We start from the raw sequence: 22,632 nt of genomic DNA on the forward strand, positions 1-22,632 counted from the left end.
ACAGGCAATTTTTAATTTATAATCGTGATCGATCCTAGTTTTCGAGCACGCTCATTTTGTTTAGATACACAATGTACTAAGCTGCGTTTTTAGACTTGTGCAAAGTTCGCATTTCTCTCTCTGTGCGAGGGGACCATTTCGCGTCCGCCATTTTGAATCTTGTTCGATAGCCAGTAACACTGCCCTGCTCCGCAGAGCTAGCTTTAGAATCGGATGTTGAATTGTGAAATAGGATTTGGAAGTCCATGATGTGTTGTCAAATAGCATGTTGAGTTGTGAAATAGCATGTTGAATTGTCAAATGAAGAGCATGTTGAGTTGTAAAATAGGATTTGGAAGTCCATGATGTGTTGTCAAATAGCATGTTGAGTTGTGAAATAGCATGTTGAATTGTCAAATGAAGAGCATGTTGAGTTGTAAAATAGGATTTGGAAGTCCATGATGTGTTGTCAAATAGCATGTTGAGTTGTGAAATAGCATGTTGAATTGTCAAATGAAATTGGGAAGAGCATGTTGAGTTGTAAAATAGGATTTGGAAGTCCATGATGTGTTGTCAAATAGCATGTTGAGTTGTGAAATAGCATGTTGAATTGTCAAATGAAATTGGGAAGAGCATGTTGAGTTGTAAAATAGGATTTGGAAGTCCATGATGTGTTGTCAAATAGCATGTTGAGTTGTGAAATAGCATGTTGAATTGTCAAATGAAGAGCATGTTGAGTTGTAAAATAGGATTTGGAAGTCCATGATGTGTTGTCAAATGAAATTGGGAAGAGCATGTTGAGTTGTAAAATAGGATTTGGAAGTCCATGATGTGTTGTCAAATGAAATTGGGAAGAGCATGTTGAGTTGTAAAATAGGATTTGGAAGTCCATGATGTGTTGTCAAATAGCATGTTGAGTTGTGAAATAGCATGTTGAATTGTCAAATGAAACTGGGAAGAGCATGTTGAGTTGTAAAATAGGATTTGGAAGTCCATGATGTGTTGTCAAATAGCATGTTGAGTTGTGAAATAGCATGTTGAATTGTAAAATAGAATTCGGAATGGCATGTTGTGTTGTAAAATCAAAGTAGTAATTTTGGCATGGATTGGACACCATATTGCATTGTTTATTGACGCCCTGTAATGAGTCCCTGTGGCAAGGCCCTCAACGACAGCAAATCCTAGCAACTACACGGCTGAGATCTTGACCCAAGTAACCTGTGTTCGCTAACGAGGTTTCCGTCGATAAGAATATCTATAAATAGACTTTGGAACAGCACCCCCCCCCCTATTCGTTGGAGAGAGAGAGAGAGAGAGAGAGAGAGAGAGAGAGAGAGAGAGAGAGAGAGAGAGAGAGAGATGGGGGAGGGACCAAAGACAAAATTACAAACAGCGGCGATAGTGTCAATGTACGAAATCAAAAACGATTGGAATGCAATAATTTATCTCCTTGTGTATCTTATTAATTAATGAATTCATGGCACTACCAACGTACGCAACGAATGAATCTTAAGAGTTGATCAGTGATGGCGTGTCAACGGTGATAACAGGAATTCGCGTCTCCGGGAGACCAGTACTAGTCTCAAACTGGCACAAAAGAACAGGTTAATGCTCACATTCCCGGGGAGTTAGGCTGCTATGATTTTTCTACTTTCACCCTTCTTGTTCAGTCCCAACAAGAGAAGGCTTGAGAAGGTTTATTCGAATTCTTTAGTAGGAGCAAAAGGGGAAACCCCATAAATGTGTGGGCTGTGAAACATCGATGCATGGAAACTTACATACAGTAATATATCTCACGACCGTCTCACCAGTTGTAAAACATATCAAAGACTCGCGCATAGTGTATCTATCTTACTAGAAACAAATCTAAACAAATAAATTGATAAAATGGGAATAGCTGCTGTAAAGTTTAAACAAAAGCAATGATAAACACAAACAAATAATCAGTAAAAGTCGCGACATAAACTAAGCACAGCTGCTATGAAAATGTGGCGGACATTTTTGCACCTCAACACGAGAGAGATTCTGGTCGCCTGTTTGTCGGCCTGTACCTTCTTGCCCGCTATTCTTACCACAGGGCCTCATAAGTCATGTAAGTCAATATTACAGCGTTTTCTTTCTTTTTCAATGTTACAAATAATCCAGCTGAAGAGCACTATATACACTTGTGTAGCTGTCTTTTGTGTAGAGTGTATTGGCATGTATAGTGCGTCCTCGTAAATGTGACCTTTAGTTCCGTGACCTCTAGGCCCGGCTTCCTGCCCTGCCCTCGCTATGCTTACTGTACTAATTTACAGTAAACACAGCGACGTCTGTACACGTGGCCAGAAGGCATGGCCAGAGGAATTGGCTAGAGGTCACGGAACTAAAGGTCGTATTTACATATGATCACATTCCCCATTGAGGGCGCACTATACATGCCAATACAAGCTACACAAAAGACAGCTACACAAATGTTGTGCTCTTCAGCTTTATTTGTAACATTGAAAAAGAAAGAAAAACGCTGTAATATTGACTTAAATAGGCACTTATGAGCCCCTGTGTTCTTACTGTTTCTTTTTCTATTATTTTTGGGGGTTTGCTCTACTAATTCTATGGGTACTACTGTTTTTGTATTTGTTAGTGTGCTTATTGAGTCGTTTTGGTGTCCCTAAGATTTAGCTGTATTGTTTCAGAGTCTTATGTGGCTGAAAGCGAAGAAAAAACGTTGATTGTGATATTTTCACCCTGCCCTGAATGAGGAGATAGCCTCATCAGTGGTAGTGGTAGTCTGGTGGCTGAAGCTGTGGATGAGTGGTCAAGGGCTCGCCAATAACATTGCCACAGCTTGTTTTAGAGATATGTTTGATGTACTTTGCTAGGGAAGGCAATCAGAGTAGATGGATCGTGTACATCCTTCTCCTGAACCTGAATTGATGTAGTGAACAAAGAAAGAGCTCATGCCACAGCGAGGAAAAATATTGACAGCGTGACACCACGTATAAAGACACGCCGCTTTCCTGTTGAAGCCACTATGTAATCTCTCGTTGTGCAACTTGACATGTGCGTCATGGAAGTGATTCACGGGAAGAAAAAATACTTTGATTTGTAGCCTATGCTCTTCATAATCATTACTGGCGCACCCCGGTGTAAAAAAATGTTGTTTCAATGGCTCAATGCCAATGGTAACAAACTTAACAGAAAGTAACAATCTCTAACAGAAAGGCCACTCATGTACGAGATGGAATGTTTTTTATTTCTGCGATCATGAAACAGAGTTTTGTAAACACAGGAAATAAAAGTCTTGCAATTCCAGCATCATCACCGTCGTCGTCTTCGTCATCATCATCATATCATCATCATCATCATCATCATCATCATCATCATCATCATCATCGTCATCATCATCATCATCATCACCATCACCATCATCATCATCATCATCATCATTATCATCATCATCATGTCTCAGTCACCTTAACCTAGGGAGATACGGGATGTGAAAGCCAATACACTATACCATAGGGAGGGCGCTTCGTGATTATACTTTCCTTATATTTGCGATGAACGGAGTATCCTTTCATCATAATCTAACAATACAGGTCCGTACCTTTGCTGTCTCCAATGTCCATGCAGGGCGTAATGACCCCAAGTTCAGAACAGGCACACTGCTGGAGACTCGCGTTTCCCACAATGCTGTTCGGTGACAGAACGGCCACCTGTTGAATTCCCCGATCTCTGCACGACATCTTGCCTTGCGCGGTCGTCTTAAAATCGATACATAGTTGTCGTTTCCACAAAAAACAACCCACCCGATGTTTCTCTGAAAGGTAAGAAAAATGCACATGATCTAGCTATGAAACTGCACAGTTCATACTCTCAAAAGGGCACCGAGCAAAATGAATCGAATCACGCAGAAAACGAGGTCGTTTATTAGTTTGGAAAGTAATTATTGAGTGAAAGCGAATGCCATACATTCCACTAACATTTTCATAGGTACTTCGTTTGAAGCTATATCTTTGTTGGTCGTGTTTTAATATGATAGCTGCTGTCACTTTTTAAAATGTTTGTGAGATCAGGTGTTTGTCACCCACCTATTGGTTTTATTCCAAGTTGACCTTGAAACTGTCTCTGAATTCAAGTGGTCAACACAGTCTGCAAGAGGGAACAGTCAATGTTGTCATGGTATCTTGCTGTGCTGGTACATACAGACTGACAGGAGACGACAGTAGCGAGCGAATATTTGATGCCAGTCGCAGTACTGTTAATTGTATGGCGTCGAAGATAATTGCGTTGCCCTAAGGCTTGATTAGTCTGTCAGCTTTGTCGGTAAAACATACACATGGTTATAAGTTGATACGATAGTACAGATTCCTGGGGCTTGATCAGGTTTGCGACTATTACACCTTTCACTTGTCTTACGCTACAAGTGACAACATTCATCGAAGTATTTCCAGCTGCGCTCTTATAACCAACAGTTGTCTGTATAAAAATGTATGTTGTGGTCGCACACGAAAGGCTCTAGGAACGGAACGAATTTATTTTTCACAGCACCAAAAATAAACAAAAAATAAAAAATAATGTCTTTTGAGAACTTCAAGAGCAACATGACCGGCACTACCATGGTCCGTCTGCTGTCATGTCAATGGTCACTTACTTGTAATTGTTCGCTAATTGAATGAATTGTCACTACTTTTGGTACACCCGAGCTCTGCTGCCAAACCTACAATTATACAAATAAATATTTTGATGCATCAACAAATTTTTTGTTCCGGACAAGAAATTGCGTGCATCATATATAAACTATGTTGTTGCGTCACACTTCTAGACTAGAGGTCGGACCAAAGACGATATTGAGCATGTGTCAATCACGATAAATGGTCATTTTATGAACTTGAACACAATCAGAACGATGTCATATGGTGGTGACTTTTAATCCTTAGTGAACGACCGAGTAAATAGTAGATTGAAACAAACATTCAATTGCATGAACTGTTCTTTAATTTTAAAGTCTATCTCAGAAAGAGCAGAATTGGACTCGGCGGTTTTTTCATTCAAGATTCTCGCAAAACTCCGCATAGCTGCACTGCGCAACGGTTAAAAAGAATTACCCCCAGTCTTTGGTTAATTGATGAAGTACCGCTGACCTATTGATTATTCACGGAGAGTTAATATTTCTCATTGTCACTGACAGGGGACAGTGACATAAGTCGAACCGCTGTGAAGAAGATGAGCGCGCAGTTTGTATCGTTTCAATATGAATATTTTGTTTACAAAGAAGGTAGTCCTTAAGAGGCTAAATTGCAACTTAATCCTAAATCAAAGTTTAACTTCATGTCGTTTTACAAATTAAGTTGAACATTATTTACCACTTCCCTGTCACAATTTTAACTTGAAAATGACTGCGGTTGTTCTGTTTTAAATATGCAGCTCCCCTATACCTCCTGTGGACACTTTACATAGCTTTGCTGGATGTGGTATGTTTCCTTGAAACTTAATACTTCAAATCCATGTCACGATATTGTGGGTACCATTCCTTGCCCAGGAGTAGACTAGGAGTGCTGTGACACATTGAGACTATTGCGGTGTGTAATCTCAGTGTGGTATCGACTTTCCATAGGGACCTATCAATAGTTCGCTATTATGCCCTCCATTTTAGTAAATAGTGGACTTCTGTTTGAAGCAGCGATCGATTATTTCGAGTTTGCATAGTTCTACGTTTTCACCGCCGGTACATCACGTTACATGACAGTCCGCGTACAGTATCCATAGTAACCACCATGACACGATTGGGATAGAAAATGTTATATTTTTTCAACATGATCCCGCCGTTGATATAAGTTTGTATTCTTTCTTACAATTTTGCCCTATCACTAAGGGGTCACGTGGACTTCACAGTTGTTGTTGTCCTGGTAGTACTACTGAAGTACCTCCATGGTGTTGATGAAATGACGTCATGTCAAGTGAAATATTAGTGGTGACGTCAGCAAATTATTCATGATAAAAAGACATTTGACGCGGAGTTTCTGTGTCATAAATCTATGCACGAAATGCATCTTAGCGGTGTATTTATGACGTGTACATGAATTTAAATCATTTCTGTTACCAGGAAATCATACGGTAGATTTTTGTAAACGTTGTTGAACGGTATTGGTTTTTCTTCGACGCACTTATTTCAAAAACAATCCCATGGGGTTATAGTACACGTATTAAGCTTACTCATTCAAATGAGCGCAACAGATGTGTTTACAATTCTACGCCGAGGGAAACAGCAAGGTGAAAGTATATGTCTGTCTGGTTTCTTCCCAGGAAACATCCGGGGAACTATAGGCATTATGGCGTACTACGCAGGAGAGTACAATCCGAGGAAAGAGCCGACGGAGCTCGAAAAGGCGCGGGCCCGACAAGCTGCCGACAAATATCCGAACATAAGCGATTCCTATCAATACAGCGAGGGCCTCATCAAAGATGCGTGCCTTGCCTTGCACGGTATTATTATTCAAGACATCAAACTTGGCAAGAAGGAACTTCTGAAGGACAATCGCTTTGTACAGGGACGTCTCTATGAAATTCTGACTTATCTCCTCGGGAGGCAAGAAAAGGACGTTGAGCAGATTTTACTCGAATATGAACACCCGAAACTTCAGTACCTAAAGGGCAAGACGATAGTGAACCCGAAAGTTGATATCATGTTCGCGAAGATGCGGCCGGAGAAAGTTCACGTGACGGGGATAATGCTGAGGAAGTCCGGGAGAGGGTACGAGCCTGACGAACGGTACATGCGCTCCGACATGTCCAGGCTGGCCTTCATGATTCTCGAACAGGGCTGCCGGTGGGGGTTCTACATCTGGACGGGCAACATCGACGAGTTGCACTGGATGGACATGTCGAAGCACGTGCCCGTCGACATGAAAAACAGGGACGTTGTTCTGAGCAAAGAGGCGGAGCTTTTGCCGAACGTCGGCAAGCCGCTGCCGGCGTCGTTCACCAAGACCATGGTCATGAACAGGGTGACCGGGGAGTTCTGTCTGAGGGTGTACAGAATCGAACCTGAAATGACGTTCTGGAACGAGGATGTGGGCGACGCCGAAAGACTGAAGGAATTCTACAGCGGCTACAAGATGAAAGCTCCCGGGTACGGATCTTGGGATGTCTCGGAACAAATACAAGATATCAGGAGACAGCTCATCAAAGTGCGAGATTATTTGGAGGTGAGAGTCGAATCCTTCCGACATTGAAACACTTTCGTGATTTCGTATATAGCTTTGAGGCTACTTACTTGCAAACACCGATGAGCGGGCGTTGGTCGAGCAATATCGGTGATTGTTTATCTTTCCCTGGAACTGACTGTACTCATATAACTAAATCTTAAAAAATCGAATAAGATTGTATTCATTCAATTACTTTTGTCACTTTATTTGCTTGTTTACTGTGCCATGCAACAGATGGATCCATAAACAGAGTTTAATATGCCTTGTTCTTTTACATCCGATACAAAACAAGCATGCACAAAGTAGACAGTCAAATGGTGGAAGATAGAGTCGACAAGGAAGTTGAAAAGTAAGCTGTTAGTGAAAACGACTAAACTTTTGGTTGATTGAGTCTTAAAAACATCAAAAGTCTAAAACAAATCAGTGGGTCTCAAAAACATAAATGAAAAGTTGAAAGAAAATCAACGTCATAACGCTCCCGATACAACCCAATTCAATAATTCTTGAGATGATGTTTGTCATGGTAAAAGAAATTGTCCCTTAACCTTGGCCTTTTCCCCAACTTTCCTCTCTAGAGCTCCAACTTGACCATGGAAAACAATGGGATTGGTTCAAACCATGGTGGTGAAAGTGTTAAACCCTTTCCATAAAGATAAGTGAAGTCTAAGTTAGACCTTTAACAAGTGTGTTCGATTTCTCCGTTCCAATTCAGGCTGACTTGATTGACCACGCCAGGGCCATGCTCATGGTCACCAAAGTCCTGTTCATCGACATGGTGACGGTCAAGGACCTCAAGAGCAACGAAATCGACGAGTCGGATTACTTGAAGGAGCATCTAACCTTCCTCCGGGAGAAGATTAAAGACGCCATCGCTGCGATTCGGGAACAGGAGTCACCGTCGTCGTCAGTCGTCACTGAATCAGAGAGCGAGGAGGATGATGATGACGACGACTAGATGATGATTGTTGAGCAGACAATGGCGGGGGGGGGGGGGGGGCGGGCTGAGAGCAATCACATTCTCTGTCGGAGTGAATGCACTTGAACTGTCCGATTGATTGGAGTACTTGGGCTCGATCATATAAGCACAGTCCCCTTGGGTTCGATCGTATAAGCACAGTCCCTCTATTAGATAGATTGGTAGAAGATAGATTGGAAGACCCGTCGTTCTCTACGCTCCCCGGAGAGCGCCCTCGAGCGACGGATCTTCCAGTCCAGAATAAAGAGTGACTCTAGATTTGTGAACGTCCAACTCAGTCCCGCCTACCAACGATTAAAGTTTCCCATTTACGTTGGATTGAGTAAAGACCATTTTCTCTGCTAGATCATTTGAACATACTTCAAAATACATTGACAGAGATAATGGAAATTTTAAAGATTTAATTGTTTAAACATTTTCCAATTTAGCGTCATTTTAGTGACTGTAGACTGTAGTTCTACAACAATTTTAGATTTCTGGCAGAGTTATGATGCCAGTTTTTTTGGTTTGATTTCTGTGAATGCTTGTGAGAACGAATAAAATATGTGTATTTAAGAATGTCTGGCACCGGTAACTGTATCTCCGCATCCAAGTTATCGCTCATTCGTTCGTTCGGGTAATGTAAGTGAACAAAATATGATATGCGCCGAAGTTAAGTGTGGTGGCGCTGCAATCCGCCGATCTATCCAATTTCTTTGGCCCACGCTCTATACCGAATTGCTTGTAGGCCTATGCCTGGTAATCTAAATTGTTTCATTCCTCCCTTTAGTCGACGTCGTTCGAACAGGATGTGTCTTGCCATTGCAAAACTGACGAAACTTAAAGGGGCATAAGCTGTAACTTGTGGCAAGTGTTTCAATATTCTGCTTTTGTAAATCAACTACCGTGTTTGACCCTAATCCGTTTGTCATGCTGAAATTTCGAGTATTCTTTTTGTCAACACAGCTTGTATATGTGTGTAGTGATCATTGTTTATAAATGAATTCTAGTCCGGACTTCATACAATTTTCAACAATAACAATGAAGATTATACTCATATAGGCTGTGTTGATATGCTAAATACTTGGCATTAAATTACAGTTTAGGGATTCAATGCAGAAAGTGTAGGGGAACCACAAAACAAAAGTTCTGTAAAAATAGTCAAAATATACAGCTTATAAGGAGCTTTAAAACACAGCATCACCATCATTATTGCGATTGAAGCCCTAAATAATATACACACATATTGTTAAACATAATATAAAATGCCATTCAAAATTTGTTTGTTGTCATTGATATTTCGAAAGTACGGTCAAATAAAAAATGCATGTAGTATTTTTCCCCTCTTCTCTTAGGAATTCATAAGTTGAAAGTAATGCAATGTCGCCTCTCGAAGAGCAGTTTTATAGAATACCATTTCTTGTCGTTCTATGCCTTTGTATCTTCCGTTTCTTGATATTTTTACCTTCTTTGTGCATTTCATATCATGCCAATGACTCGTCTACTTTCCCGTATTTTGTCTCTTTATGATTATCGTCAACACATGAAAACCGTCAATTTAAAAACGAAAGTAAGTCATCATCTTATTTGATCAATACATATGACAAAAAAAGTCCTTTAAATTTCTGCTATCGAGTAAACTGAGAGAAGTGCAAGTTTTTCGACGGATGAGGGCGGCATAACCGATCGGCGAAACCTGTCTCAATCGTTTTTCTCACTGCAAATCGCACGAAACGATTGAATCTCATCAGAGGTCTCACAAGTGATCGTAAAATGTAATGGAACTTGTCGCAGAACATTTTATAGTCATTACATCATCACTTTTCCACCCTCGCTGTGGAGTTAAATTGACGTTTGCCTTTCTTGCACAGCATCACGTTGCGCGCGTTGTTACTTGTAATATTTCCTGCAGGTAATTTTTGCGGTCGAATTATTTAACATTAGGCCTACTAAGTATTTTCACGTAGTGTTATATATATATATATATATATATATATATATATATATATATATATATATATATATATATATATATATATATATATATATATATATATATATATATATATATATATATAATATATATATATAATATATATATATATATATATATATATATATATATATATATATATATATTGTGGAATCGAAGTCACATATGTTCAGTCGCCTGACACAGAGGCAAACAAGCTGAGAGAGAGAGAGAGAGAGAGAGAGAGAGAGAGAGAGAGAGAGAGAGAGAGAGAGAGAGAGAGAGAGAGAGAGAGAGAGAGAGAGAGAGAGGAGGGGTGGAGGGAGGGCGAAAGGAGTGAACGGACAGAAGCATACACACAGAGACAGACAGACAAAGACACCCTCTGAGAGAGACAGAGACATTTAAATACAGATATATACTGACAGAGAGACAGACATGTTGAGAGACACAGAAAGAGAGACAGAGACAGACAGAGTAACATAGATTGGGGAAGAGGCAGAAACAGACACATCAACTCGTTAGCAGCTCCGTCTACTACCTTATGAGCTGCTGATGAGTTATTTGGTCAGGGTGATAAACCCCCACGTTGGTGATCAGCGGAGCAAAATTAATGAAGGGGATTAGGAAGGGCAATGGACTTTTTCTTTGAAATACTGTACAGAGGTAGCTAGGGTAAAGTAATAGGTACACACTAGACACAGGTAAGGCTTGTATAATGAAAGAAAGTTTAATACATGACATTTATTGATCATATGCATAACTTCTAGACTAATCCCGGGAGACTAATATTGCTTGCCGTACCCTGTGGTTATTCCGATAAGTTTTACGACTCTATTTTCAGTTCATCTTTACCAGTCAGGTAGTGACGTAAGGCTTAAATGCCACCTTCACCATGTCGGTAAATCAATTTGTCAAGTGCTAGCAGTAAGGGCAACACTTCTAACAGAGGCCATTGGCCAAACGGAATATGCTGTCGTTTCACTAAAGTGAGCCGATGAATTGTATCCCTCTAACAATAATTTTTACGAGACCATTGAACAGGGTGTCTAGCGATCATTTTTAAGCGTGCAAAATTTGCACACACGTTTGGAACTTATTTGGTATAATTGGATCTTCATATTTGTTAAATTTCTCAAAAATATTAGGTGCCCTTATAGCTGAATGTTGCAACATTACAAATTACTCATAAAAACAAGTGGATAACGTAAAAAGAAAAGCAGATTACCTTTAATACATTTGCAGATTTTAGGGACATTACTTCACCATCCAATTCAATTATCCCAAATTAGTTCCAATCGTGTTATTAATGTAATTGATATTTATAAAGCCGGTGACAGATCTGGTGTCATGCCGGGAATTTTCGGAAACCTATTCCCCGGTTCTGCCTGTAGCAGTTATTGTAATGACTTATTACTGTGACTCCCTTATTTTGAGTTTCCCAACCCAATGGACTTATAAGTCACCATTACCTTAAACTTGTACAGATACACAGATACAGACAGACAATTAATGATACCGTTCAGAGCAATTACAACCGTTCTTTCAAATGAGACGCGTTTTCAACGAACCTCGCAAGTTGTCTTACAGGTCCAGTAAAAAGACAGCGACGTGTTTCTTTATTTGACAATTTCCCGGATACCTTCTGCCTGTATTCGGTAATAAAGTCTTGGAAAAAGTCATCCGCCACAGAACACAATCATGTAAAACCTATCAACCAAAGTAAGCACGGGTTTGTAACAGGTCGTTCTGTTGCGACATGTCGCTGGTTTCGAAAACTAGATCAGTTCAAATGTTGATAAGTATGGCAAAGTGGTTATCATGTACTCAGAATTTTAAAAAGGTTTCGATTCGTCAATCATGCACTACTAATCCATGAACTTCGGTGATTAGGATGCATGTACTATTCTAATCTGATGGGCAACTGTCTGAATGGCAGATGACAAAAGATGGTTCACGACGCTGTAGTGTCAACTTCGGAACATATTGCATCGTGTCCCTGCGTTCCCTCGGGACTACATAATTGTCGCGTCAGCGCAAGGTGGTAGTGACTGATAGTTTATCACCCTTCTTCAGAAAATCGTCAGAATTGTTGCAACGGACAAAATACAAAGTAAAAATCTTTTTTCTATATCATCTTGAATAATTATCAGTGTAAGGAGTTCGCATGAAAAATATTAAATATCACCGCCTCTGTTCGTCAGTTGCTTATTCGACAGATATAAAAACTGATTGAAGTTGCAGCATAGACAGTAAACAACCATCTATGGTTGTAGATTCCGATCCGTCTACCCGCACTTGATATGAGGCGGAAGTTTGTATATACAATCTTCCAATTTCAAATTCTCAAATCGTAATATAGACTCAGGGGATCCGTCGCTCGAGGGAGGGGAGTCATAGGGAGCGCCCTCGGATCTAACCCTAGTACTCCTTACCAGATGTATACTTAGGCCTAAGCAATTTCATTTTAACATTCTTGCAATTACTCTACGCCGTAATGCACTTTCTAGACCCACGCGTGCACGTGAAAAATTTTGAAACATTCCTATCTTGTTCGCAGACATTTAAATAATTTCTATGTCATGTTGTTGATCCATCCAGATGGCAATTTTAACAAAGTTAAATATGCTTGGAGGGGGCCGTATTTTTACCTAATTCATCTTAATCTTTCCTTTCAAATGTGCTTGTTTGTTTGTTTGTGTGTATGTTCGTTTCTCTTTCCTTTCGAACTTTCGTATGATTTTTTCCTGTTGCGTAATCATTCTGTCCCCCGAGTTTTGTATGCGCTTTCCTTTGTGTCGTCTGCCTAGCTTGTTTTTTTTCTCTAATTTACCTGCGTATCTATTTTTGATGGACCTTTTAGATACATGGGGCAGTCTGTTGGTGGTTAATGACTAAATCAATAACTCTTTCCTAACCCCATTCGCGATCATTTTTGACGATTAAGTTGTCAATCCGCTGATTTATTACGGTATCCGTTGCTTTTTTCCTTGACGAAACGCCGATCCTTTTCAATAGTTAATATACAATGCGGTAAAATATAGGGTGATTTACTGGTTCTCTGTGTGTTCCACTGAAAACTGGGAAAAATCCCTGACCTCCCTTCCCTTGGCATTCACGCTCTCCGTTGTTGGCTGAGAAAAAGCCTTGGGCATTGCGTACGCACTGAGATCCCAACCGCCGCAAACACGTGAAATCTCTGAGTTTCAACGCAAAATCTGCCAAATGATTCATTATGCCTCCGGTAGGGCTATGAATTTTTTATCAAGAGTTCCGGAAAGAGTACGTCATGCTGACGTCAAATGCTGTAAGGGATAATATTTAGGCGATTAGTCTTAGCCTCTTCCCCCCCCCCCCCCCCCAAGTCGGTCGACACTTGAGATAAATATCTTTATTTTCTCGGTATGAGTTAGAGTACACACAATCCATTTTTAAGACCTTCGCCTCCGGGATCGATCCGGAGACCACGTTTTAATTTTTTTCATTTCTATTTTTCAAGAATTGGCATCAAAAAGTGTTAACATTTACGATTTCTTCGACTTCATGAAGATCACAGGCGGTCATACTGTGAGGTAAAAACGTAAGTTCCTGTGCAGTACCAGTGTACATTTTCTATCAAATTATACTTAATACATTGTGAAAAGTTTATCCGTTCCACCCTTTTGTTAGTCCTCCAAGTGTTAGGAAGGGTTAGACCCTGCCTATGTGAACAACATTTAATTGTACAAGTCACCTTCCGTGACAAACCATATATATATATATATATATATATATATATATATATATATATATATATATATATATATATATATATATATATATATATATATATATATATATATATACCTTTTAAACTAATAAGAAAATACATTCCCCGCGTTGTTAAACCACATCTCGCGTATTTGCTCATGGTCTATTGTTTGTCAAATGGTTTTTATTAATGGTAATTATGTTCTGAAGTCGTGTGATTGTGTTATTCCGTACATTTTTAGGTAAGACATAATCACGAGAAAAGTGCTCAGCGCCCTCGCCCTAAACCCTTGCATGAACGAATTCGCAGTTTGTGGGAGCAGCGTGTTCCATCAGACAGCACGCCACCAAAGTTCTCTCGTCATATACCCCTTTGTTTCTGCCGTAATTCGGCCTCACCAAACTTTCGGTAACCTTCGCATTAGTGCGGTGCAGAATAGTGGAAAATGGGACATTGTTGGTAAAATTATACTACTGCTTGTAACCTAAAATGAAACATCAGGTTGGAATGCCGGGCCAACGACGCGTGATCATAAATAAATGACGATGGACGAGTGTGAAGGATCACGACGGAGGGGTGAGAGAAGTATGTAGAAATAGTTAGAAAGCAAAGGAGGGGCCTAGGGAGGGTACGTTTCCTCTTAAACTGTCACCATAACTCAGATGCCATGCTTTTAATTAATTTGAACACTACATGCGGGGGCGTGGCAGGCTAAACTGCTTCAATATTCTGTTTACGTACCTTTGATTTTTGAATTCATTATGATGGCATTTGACATTTCGAAAGAATTAATCCCTTGGCGGTGATTACTGTAATCTGAATTACGACGCACAATTGTACTATATGACTCAGGGAAGGTTTTTTGCATACGGATGTGTGTGTAGCATTAAAAATGGAGGAATTCTATTCAAAATAAAAACATGGATTTGTGTGGCAAGGGGGTGAAAGCTGGGCCGCAGGACAGAAGCGCAGTAGACAATCCGATTATTATCTTCAAGAATTCATGAATATAAAACGCTTTACATTATATCTCTTTCCTGGAGACGCCACCTCGCTACCGATTATAACATGCATTAACGTCTGTGAAGCAATTTGCACTTTGCGCAAGTCGAGTTCATTTTTGATGAGCAGCCGCCAAAACACTTTGCCAAAGCGAAAGTAGGTCGTTACGGGGTTTTAAATTTCCTTTTTTGACGAATACGATTTATTCTATGACTTATGCGAAGGTTTTCCATTTTCTGATGTGTTCTCCACGTATATGAAAAATTAAAGTACCAAACATTCTGACAGACTACAAAAAAAACCCAACAAATTCTCCGAAGTCTTCTTCCTTACTACAAACCCAAATCTGTTCTGTCTGGCGAATTTTAAAGATTTACTCCCATGAAGGAGCGTGACAAGACGTCATCACTTTCTGCCAGCTCATATCATGATCTGATGATATCATGCGTTCTCTTGTCGTTTGGCAGTCATTTTCAACTTGAAACGGCCACTTTTCAGATAGATCTTTTCCGAGAGTGGATTTTTTACGCTCACGTCGTTCATAAAGACTATGCGTTCAATACTGATATTCCTTTCGTTTGTTTTTTTAAATTGTTGTTCTTATTTTTAAAGATTGCCGCCTGATTGAACCTCTCTGAAAACGAAGATCACTTTCAAATGCGAACCGTATCGAAAGCAACAACGCTAATATTAATGTGTAACGGTTTATTTAGAGTCAGTCCTAAAAAGTCAAGGATAAATTTATTATATAACATCAGATTTGTTGTTTGTAGAGCCAAGTTGGCGAAGAATCGATATAGTAGTCATGGTAACAAAGCATTTTGTACGCACCATGGTTAAATGTCTGTACGTATAAAACACACACGAACAGAGACATTAGGCAGGCAGACAGGCAGATAGACAGGCAGACACACACACAGACACACAGACATATATATATATTTATATATATATATATATATATATATATATATGTGTGTGTGTGTGTGTATGTGTGTGTGTATTTATATCTATCTATATGTGTGTGGGTGTATGGATATATATCTATCTTTCCATCTATCTATATATGGTTTATCACGGAAGGTGGCATGTACAATTAAATGTTGTTCACATAGGGAGGCTTTAATCCTTCGTAACATTTGGAAGAATGAATAAAAAGGGTTGAGAAAGATAAACTTTACACAATATATTAAACCGTAATTTGATAAAAAATGTACACTACACAGGAACTTACGTCACCACCCACTAACCTTTAAAAGTAGTACTCGTAGTTGTAGTTAATGGGAGCGGGGCGGACAGGGCTTTGCTAAATGCGATGCATAGCTGTTATCAAAGGACTAGAACAACAAGCTGAACAAGGACTGCTGGGGAGAGAGAGAGAGAGAGAGAGAGAGAGAGAGAGAGAGAGAGAGAGAGAGAGAGAGAGAGAGAGAGAGAGAGAGAGAGAGAGTAAGAGAGAGAGTATGCAAAATGTAAACAATATGGGTTTGGCCCGTAAACAATATGGGTTTGGCCCGTAGTTTTGAGCGTTCAAAATACATTGGTGTGGTTTGCCGACTTTTATGCATGTTAGAAACTTTAGAAAATTCATATGAGATAGAACGCAGTTCCTCCATGGTACAGGTACTGTGGATAGAAGAGTTGCGTATTGCAATGGTGACATTAGCCCTCAAGAGCAAATTAGAGCAGAAACTGGGCCTTCGTTTTCAGGTTCTGAAAAACAGCCGCTAGATTTTGAACAGAGCAAATGTATTGGCACGAACATGTTTATGCTTTAGTCTGCTTAGTGATATATCGATATCCACGAATATTGTTGATCTTTGAAAGATCACCCCTTTCCCTGCGCTCGAGTCATGTTTGGATCGATGCTAAACGTGAATCCAAATGTGAACTAAAGCATATGATAATCCCAGTAGCCGCGCTTTTTACTTATGATCTTAGGTCCCGGTGATTTAGACTGATCAAGACATGTGCTATGTCCGCCAAGATGAGCTTATCGATATGCTTGAAGAAATTCTATGATGACAAAGCATCATCAACGCCCACAAGACTTTATCATATGTACCAAGCAGCTTACGTTTTGAATATTGCATGGTTTATATAAGCAGCTTTCTGCGATTCGAACAATTCCTTTGCTTATAGGGGATTGCACAAAAGTCCGTCCCCAGGGGTAGGGGTGGGGGTAGAGGTGTCTTGGTCTCAGCACAAGTAGGGGTGTCTTGTCTCAGCACAAGGTTCTTCTTGCTATGGTTTATTTTATTTTAATACGTTTGACTATGATATGTATTGTATACTTAAAAACTTTGGTGTCTTCGTCTTATGTTAGCACTGGTTTTGTAAAGATTTCTTTTACTCCTTCGCCGTGCCACCTATTTGTCCTGACGCGAAATTTTATCACTGTGTTGCGTCTATTATCTGACTAATTTGATTGTAAGCAAGGGTAAATTACTAGTTTGTGGACGCTGTCACCGTATTATCACCTTATTAATTTTGACAAAGTCAACAACGAACGCACCAGCAAGGTATACCTTTATTGTGACAGCTGGGTCGCCAATACTATATCCGGCGCTCAATAGAGTTTTGCCTGGGATAAATGTTATAAGGATGTGCCATTTTTGGACGCCAATGTTAAGTAGTTGCGAGAGTCTTTGACGAAAATATCGTATCACAAGATCAAACGTTCGGAGAAATCTGTCTTTTGGAACACATAGCACACTCTGTGGACGTATAAACCATACGCGATGCACGAGGGATTAATAGAATCTCACACCCCCAAGGACCTGGGATCAGATTTCTCACACGAGTTGGGGATATTTTGTCTCACACGAGCCTGCGGCTCCTGTGAGACAAGAATATCACAGCTAATGTGCGTTTTGGCTGTGTGAGAACTCGTACAAGTCAGAAAACGCACTAGGATTTAGGGAAATGCTATGACCCTAGAGAATTATAGGGCTATCTGTTTCGAAAATTGGTCAAAATAAACATGAAAGTGAAATATACCTTTAGCCCCCCAAAACAGAAAACTGCTGGTAGAAAGGTAGATGCCAATGGGTTCTGCATTTTAGCCAAATTCCGTTGGACTTGAATGTGTTGATGGAAGGAAATGCTATAGTATTGTCATTTCTTGACATGTCAAGAAAAGGCTCAGTGCGCGTTGAACCATACATCTAAAATGTGACGTCACCATTCTAGGTATCTTAAGATAAATGGCGAGATCTCTTCACACAAAGAACCTGCGACAATATGCTGAGTCAGTAGTTTTCCTCATTGCATTTGATACGCATACCATTTGTGCACTTCTATTCCTTGGACAGCAGTCCACTCTTTCTTCATATATTATAGAAGTCATTTGTAAAGAAGCGTTTAGAAGACAACACTGAAAGGAAAAGACACTTATTCAGTCTCGGTCATCTCCCAACATCATGATATTCCAGGGCTGACATAGTCTCCGATACAAGGCAAAACGACACCTGCATAGAATAGAAATAAGTTTTGATACGTTTTTGTGTGAAGTATCTCAAAAAGTGGGACGAGAACACTTTTCTTATTCCAGTTCTCGTCTCCTTACCGCTACCTACCGCATGCACATTAGTGCATGTAAAAAAAATCAAATACTTATTACTTTTGCTGTAGTCAACTATAGAAGAAGGAGTCGTCGGAACTGCGCATGCGCGATTTTCTTGCTTACAAACAGTTTCTTTCATGCACGATATCTCGATGCATCACGTAAACATAGCTGCAACAGTTAAATTTTACGATGTACATTATGGCATTAATAAATAATCGTCGACGCATCTTAGACTTTGTGTTTACCTTGGTTTATGGGCCCCATACGACCTTTGAACGCAGCTCAGTCCGACGACCCCCTCCCTTTAAAGATAGGTCAATAGCTGAAAGGCTACTCACAACGTGCGATATCGAGCACACAATTCCAGGTACATGAATATACCTCACTGATAGTGGGACATTTTTATCTCCGGTTTGCATACTGAAAACATGAATTACTTGCATAACAATCATAACCACATGTGTACTCTTGAAGCGGCGTGTCCGCGATCTTTGAACGACGCAGACTAGACTTTTTTTGGTGGCAGGCTTTTTTTTTGAGTGGCCGACTTACTGAAAATCAATGAGTGAAATCAGCAAGTACATGTGTTGGAACTATTTTAATGTCATTTTCATGAATAACAGACGATTAATGCATCGTGCTTCGACCATTTGATGAAGTGCAAACAAAATGTGCAAACAATAATGTAACAAAATTAGAATCAATCACGTCACAAATGGAGATCATGTGACCTCATGGTGGACTTTAAGAAAGTATTTGACTAATTCACCACAAACAAGTCATTGACAATGACATAGTCCCCACTTGTAATAGGAGTATTAGTCCTGATGGGGCAGGGAAATGTGGTCATTAACAAGTATCACTGGAGTGTATATGTTCAGATGAATGGGCACATAGGACTATGTCATTGTTCCCAATTTGAAACAAGAGGCATGTCTAAGTTACGGTTCTAAATCGGGAAAAAAGATCAGACCTCTAGCTGTATTGGCCAGCCAAAAAATACATATGCGCATAATAAATGAGGTACAAGATGTTACATCTTAAGGTCTATTATCCTATCAAAATTGAAGCGTAAAGAACTTGTGGTTACTGAGTTATGCATATATACGCATAATCAAGGTCAAAGGTCATCAAGGTCACGTGACATTTTGAAAAAAAAATTGTATTGCTAATTAATCCATACATGCCAAAATTCAGACCTCAAGCTCTATTGGCTTGCCCACAATTATATATGTACATAATTAACGAGGTAAAGCATGTGTTGTCATAAGGTCTCCCATCCTACTAAATATAAAGGACATAGCACTTGTGATTACTTATTTATTGACATAATCGTGTATTTTAGGTAAAAGGTTATCGAGGTCACATGACATTTTGTCAAACAATTTCTATCCTTTAGTCTATCCCTAAATACCAAAAATCATACATCTAGCTCTATTGGCTCGCTCAAAATTAGATATGCACATAATTAATGAGGTACAATATGTGGCGTCATAAGGTGTCCCATCATACCAAATATGAAGGGTGTAGCACTTGTGGTTCCTGAGTTATGGACAATTATGTATATTTGAGTCAAAGGTCACCGAGGTCACGTGACATTTTGTAAAAAATATTGTCTTGATAAGTTATCCCTATATACCATAAATCAGACATCTAGCTCTATTGGCTAGCTAAAATTAGATACGCGCATAACTAATGAGGTACAATATGTGGCGTCATAAGGTGTCCCATCATACCATATATGAAGGGTGTAGCACTTGTGGTTACTAAGTTATGCACGAATATGTATATTTGAGGTCAAAGGTCACTAAGGTCACATGACATTTTTTTTAAAAATTGTATTGCTAAGTTATCCCTATATACCAAAAATCAGACCTCTAGGTCTATTGGCTCGCTCAAAATTAGATATGTGCATAATTAATGAGGTACAATATGTGGCTTCATATGGTGTCCCATCATACCAAATATGAAGGATGTAGCATTTGTGGTTACTGAGTTACGGACAAATATGTATATTTGAGGTCAAAGGTAACCAAAGTCACGTGACATTTTGTCAAAAAAATTGTATTGCTAAGTTATCTCAAAATACCAAAAATCAGACCTCTAGCTCTATTGGCTCGCTCAAAATTAGATAGGTGCATAATTAATGAGGTACAATATGTGGCGTCATATCCCATCATACCAAATATGAAGAGTGTAGCACTTGTGGTTACTGAGTTATTGCACAAATATGTATATTTGAGGTCAAAGGTCATTGAGGTCACGTGACATGTAAAAAAACTTGTATTGCTAAGTTTTCCCTACATACCAAAAATCAGACCTCTGGCTCTATTGGCTCACTCAAAATTAGATATGCACATAATTAATGAGGTACAATATGTGGCGTCATAAGGTGTCCCATCATACCAAATATGAAGGGTGTAGCACTTGTGGTTACTGAGTTATGGACAAATATATATATTTGAGGTCAAAGGTCACCAAGGTCACGTGACATTTTGTAAAAAATATTGTCTTGATAAGTTATCCCTATATACCATAAATCAGACATCTAGCTCTATTGGCTAGCTAAAATTAGATACGCGCATAACTAATGAGGTACAATATGTGGCGTCATAAGGTGTCCCATCATACCATATATGAAGGGTGTAGCACTTGTGGTTACTAAGTTATGCACGAATATGTATATTTGAGGTCAAAGGTCACTAAGGTCACATGACATTTTTTTTAAAAATTGTATTGCTAAGTTATCCCTATATACCAAAAATCAGACCTCTAGCTCTATTGGCTCGCTCAAAATTAGATAGGTGCATAATTAATGAGGTACAATATGTGGCGTCATATCCCATCATACCAAATATGAAGAGTGTAGCACTTGTGGTTACTGAGTTATTGCATAAATATGTATATTTGAGGTCAAAGGTCATTGAGGTCACGTGACATGTAAAAAAACTTGTATTGCTAAGTTTTCCCTACATACCAAAAATCAGACCTCTGGCTCTATTGGCTCACTCAAAATTAGATATGCACATAATTAATGAGGTACAATATGTGGCGTCATAAGGTGTCCCATCATACCAAATATGAAGGGTGTAGCACTTGTGGTTACTGAGTTATGGACAAATATATATATTTGAGGTCAAAGGTCACCAAGGTCACATGACACTTTGTCAAAAAATTGTAGTGCTAAGTTATCCATATATACCAAAAATCAGACCTCTAAGTCTATTGGCTTGCTCAAAATTAGATAAGTGCATAATTAATGTGAGGTACAATATGTGGCGTCATAGGGTGTCCCATCATACCATATACGAAAGGTTTAGCACTTGTGGTTACTGAGTTACGGACAAATATGTATATTCAAGGTCAAAGGTCACCAAGGTCACGTGACATTTTGTCAAAGTGTCTGAGATATCTGTGTGAACGGATGGACTCACGGACGGACATGACCCAATCTATAAGCCCCTGGACTTTATCTGTGGGCACTAAAAACTGTGTCACTGCATCCTTTTTGCAATATGAATACGATGAGAAACTAAATTTTTATTTTTCTTGGCCTTATACATGGGAGTCTATGGACTGCCTTATACATGGGTGTCTATGGACTGCCTTATACATGGGAGTCTATGGACTGCCTTATACATGGGAGTCTATGGACTGCCTTATACATGGGAGTCTATGGAGACTGCCTTATACATGGGAGTCAATGGAGGTGAAAACTAAAAAGTCCTCTAACACGGCCAAATTTGATCGCATTGTGAAACAAATCGACGTGCATCTGTATGAGGTAGGTTACTATCCTTGTACCAAGTTTGAACGAAATCGCTCCAGGCGTCTCTGAGATATCTGGATGAACGGACGGACGGACGCACACACGGACGCACGGACGGACGCACGGACATGACCAAACCTATAAGTCCCCCCGGACGGTGTCCGTGGGGACTAACAAAAGACTTTCTGTAGCTGCAGAAATAATTAAGACTTACCTGGGCTACCTTGAAAAATACCCTCTTCGACAAGATGTACATATGTACATGTACATATGTATTTATCACAATTGATCTTGGTTAAAAATGCATTTTTTTAAAATTTTATACCATGAAAAGCACAGATTAGTTAAGAAGAAGAAGAAAAGGTAAAAAAGTACATTTTTTAAATTTAAACCATGAAAAGCACAGATTATGTTAAGAAAAAGAAAAGGTAAGCAAAAAATCTAAA

The 22,632-nt window shown here is 39.4% G+C and overlaps 1 protein-coding gene across 1 annotated transcript; it reads left to right on the forward strand.

Annotated features, from left to right (window-relative positions):
- Positions 1–3,693: 3,693 nt before the first annotated feature.
- On the forward strand, positions 3,694–8,724 carry LOC139149721 (uncharacterized). The gene is made up of 4 exons (XM_070721656.1): positions 3,694–3,788; positions 5,389–5,435; positions 6,268–7,169; positions 7,882–8,724. Exons 3-4 carry the CDS (start codon positions 6,294–6,296, stop codon positions 8,122–8,124), a joined length of 1,119 nt encoding a protein of 372 aa, XP_070577757.1. The 5' UTR covers positions 3,694–3,788; positions 5,389–5,435; positions 6,268–6,293; the 3' UTR covers positions 8,125–8,724.
- The last annotated feature ends 13,908 nt before the right edge of the window (positions 8,725–22,632 follow it).

This window comes from Ptychodera flava, chromosome 14, assembly GCF_041260155.1.
Source record: "Ptychodera flava strain L36383 chromosome 14, AS_Pfla_20210202, whole genome shotgun sequence".
Lineage (NCBI taxonomy): Eukaryota > Metazoa > Hemichordata > Enteropneusta > Ptychoderidae > Ptychodera > Ptychodera flava.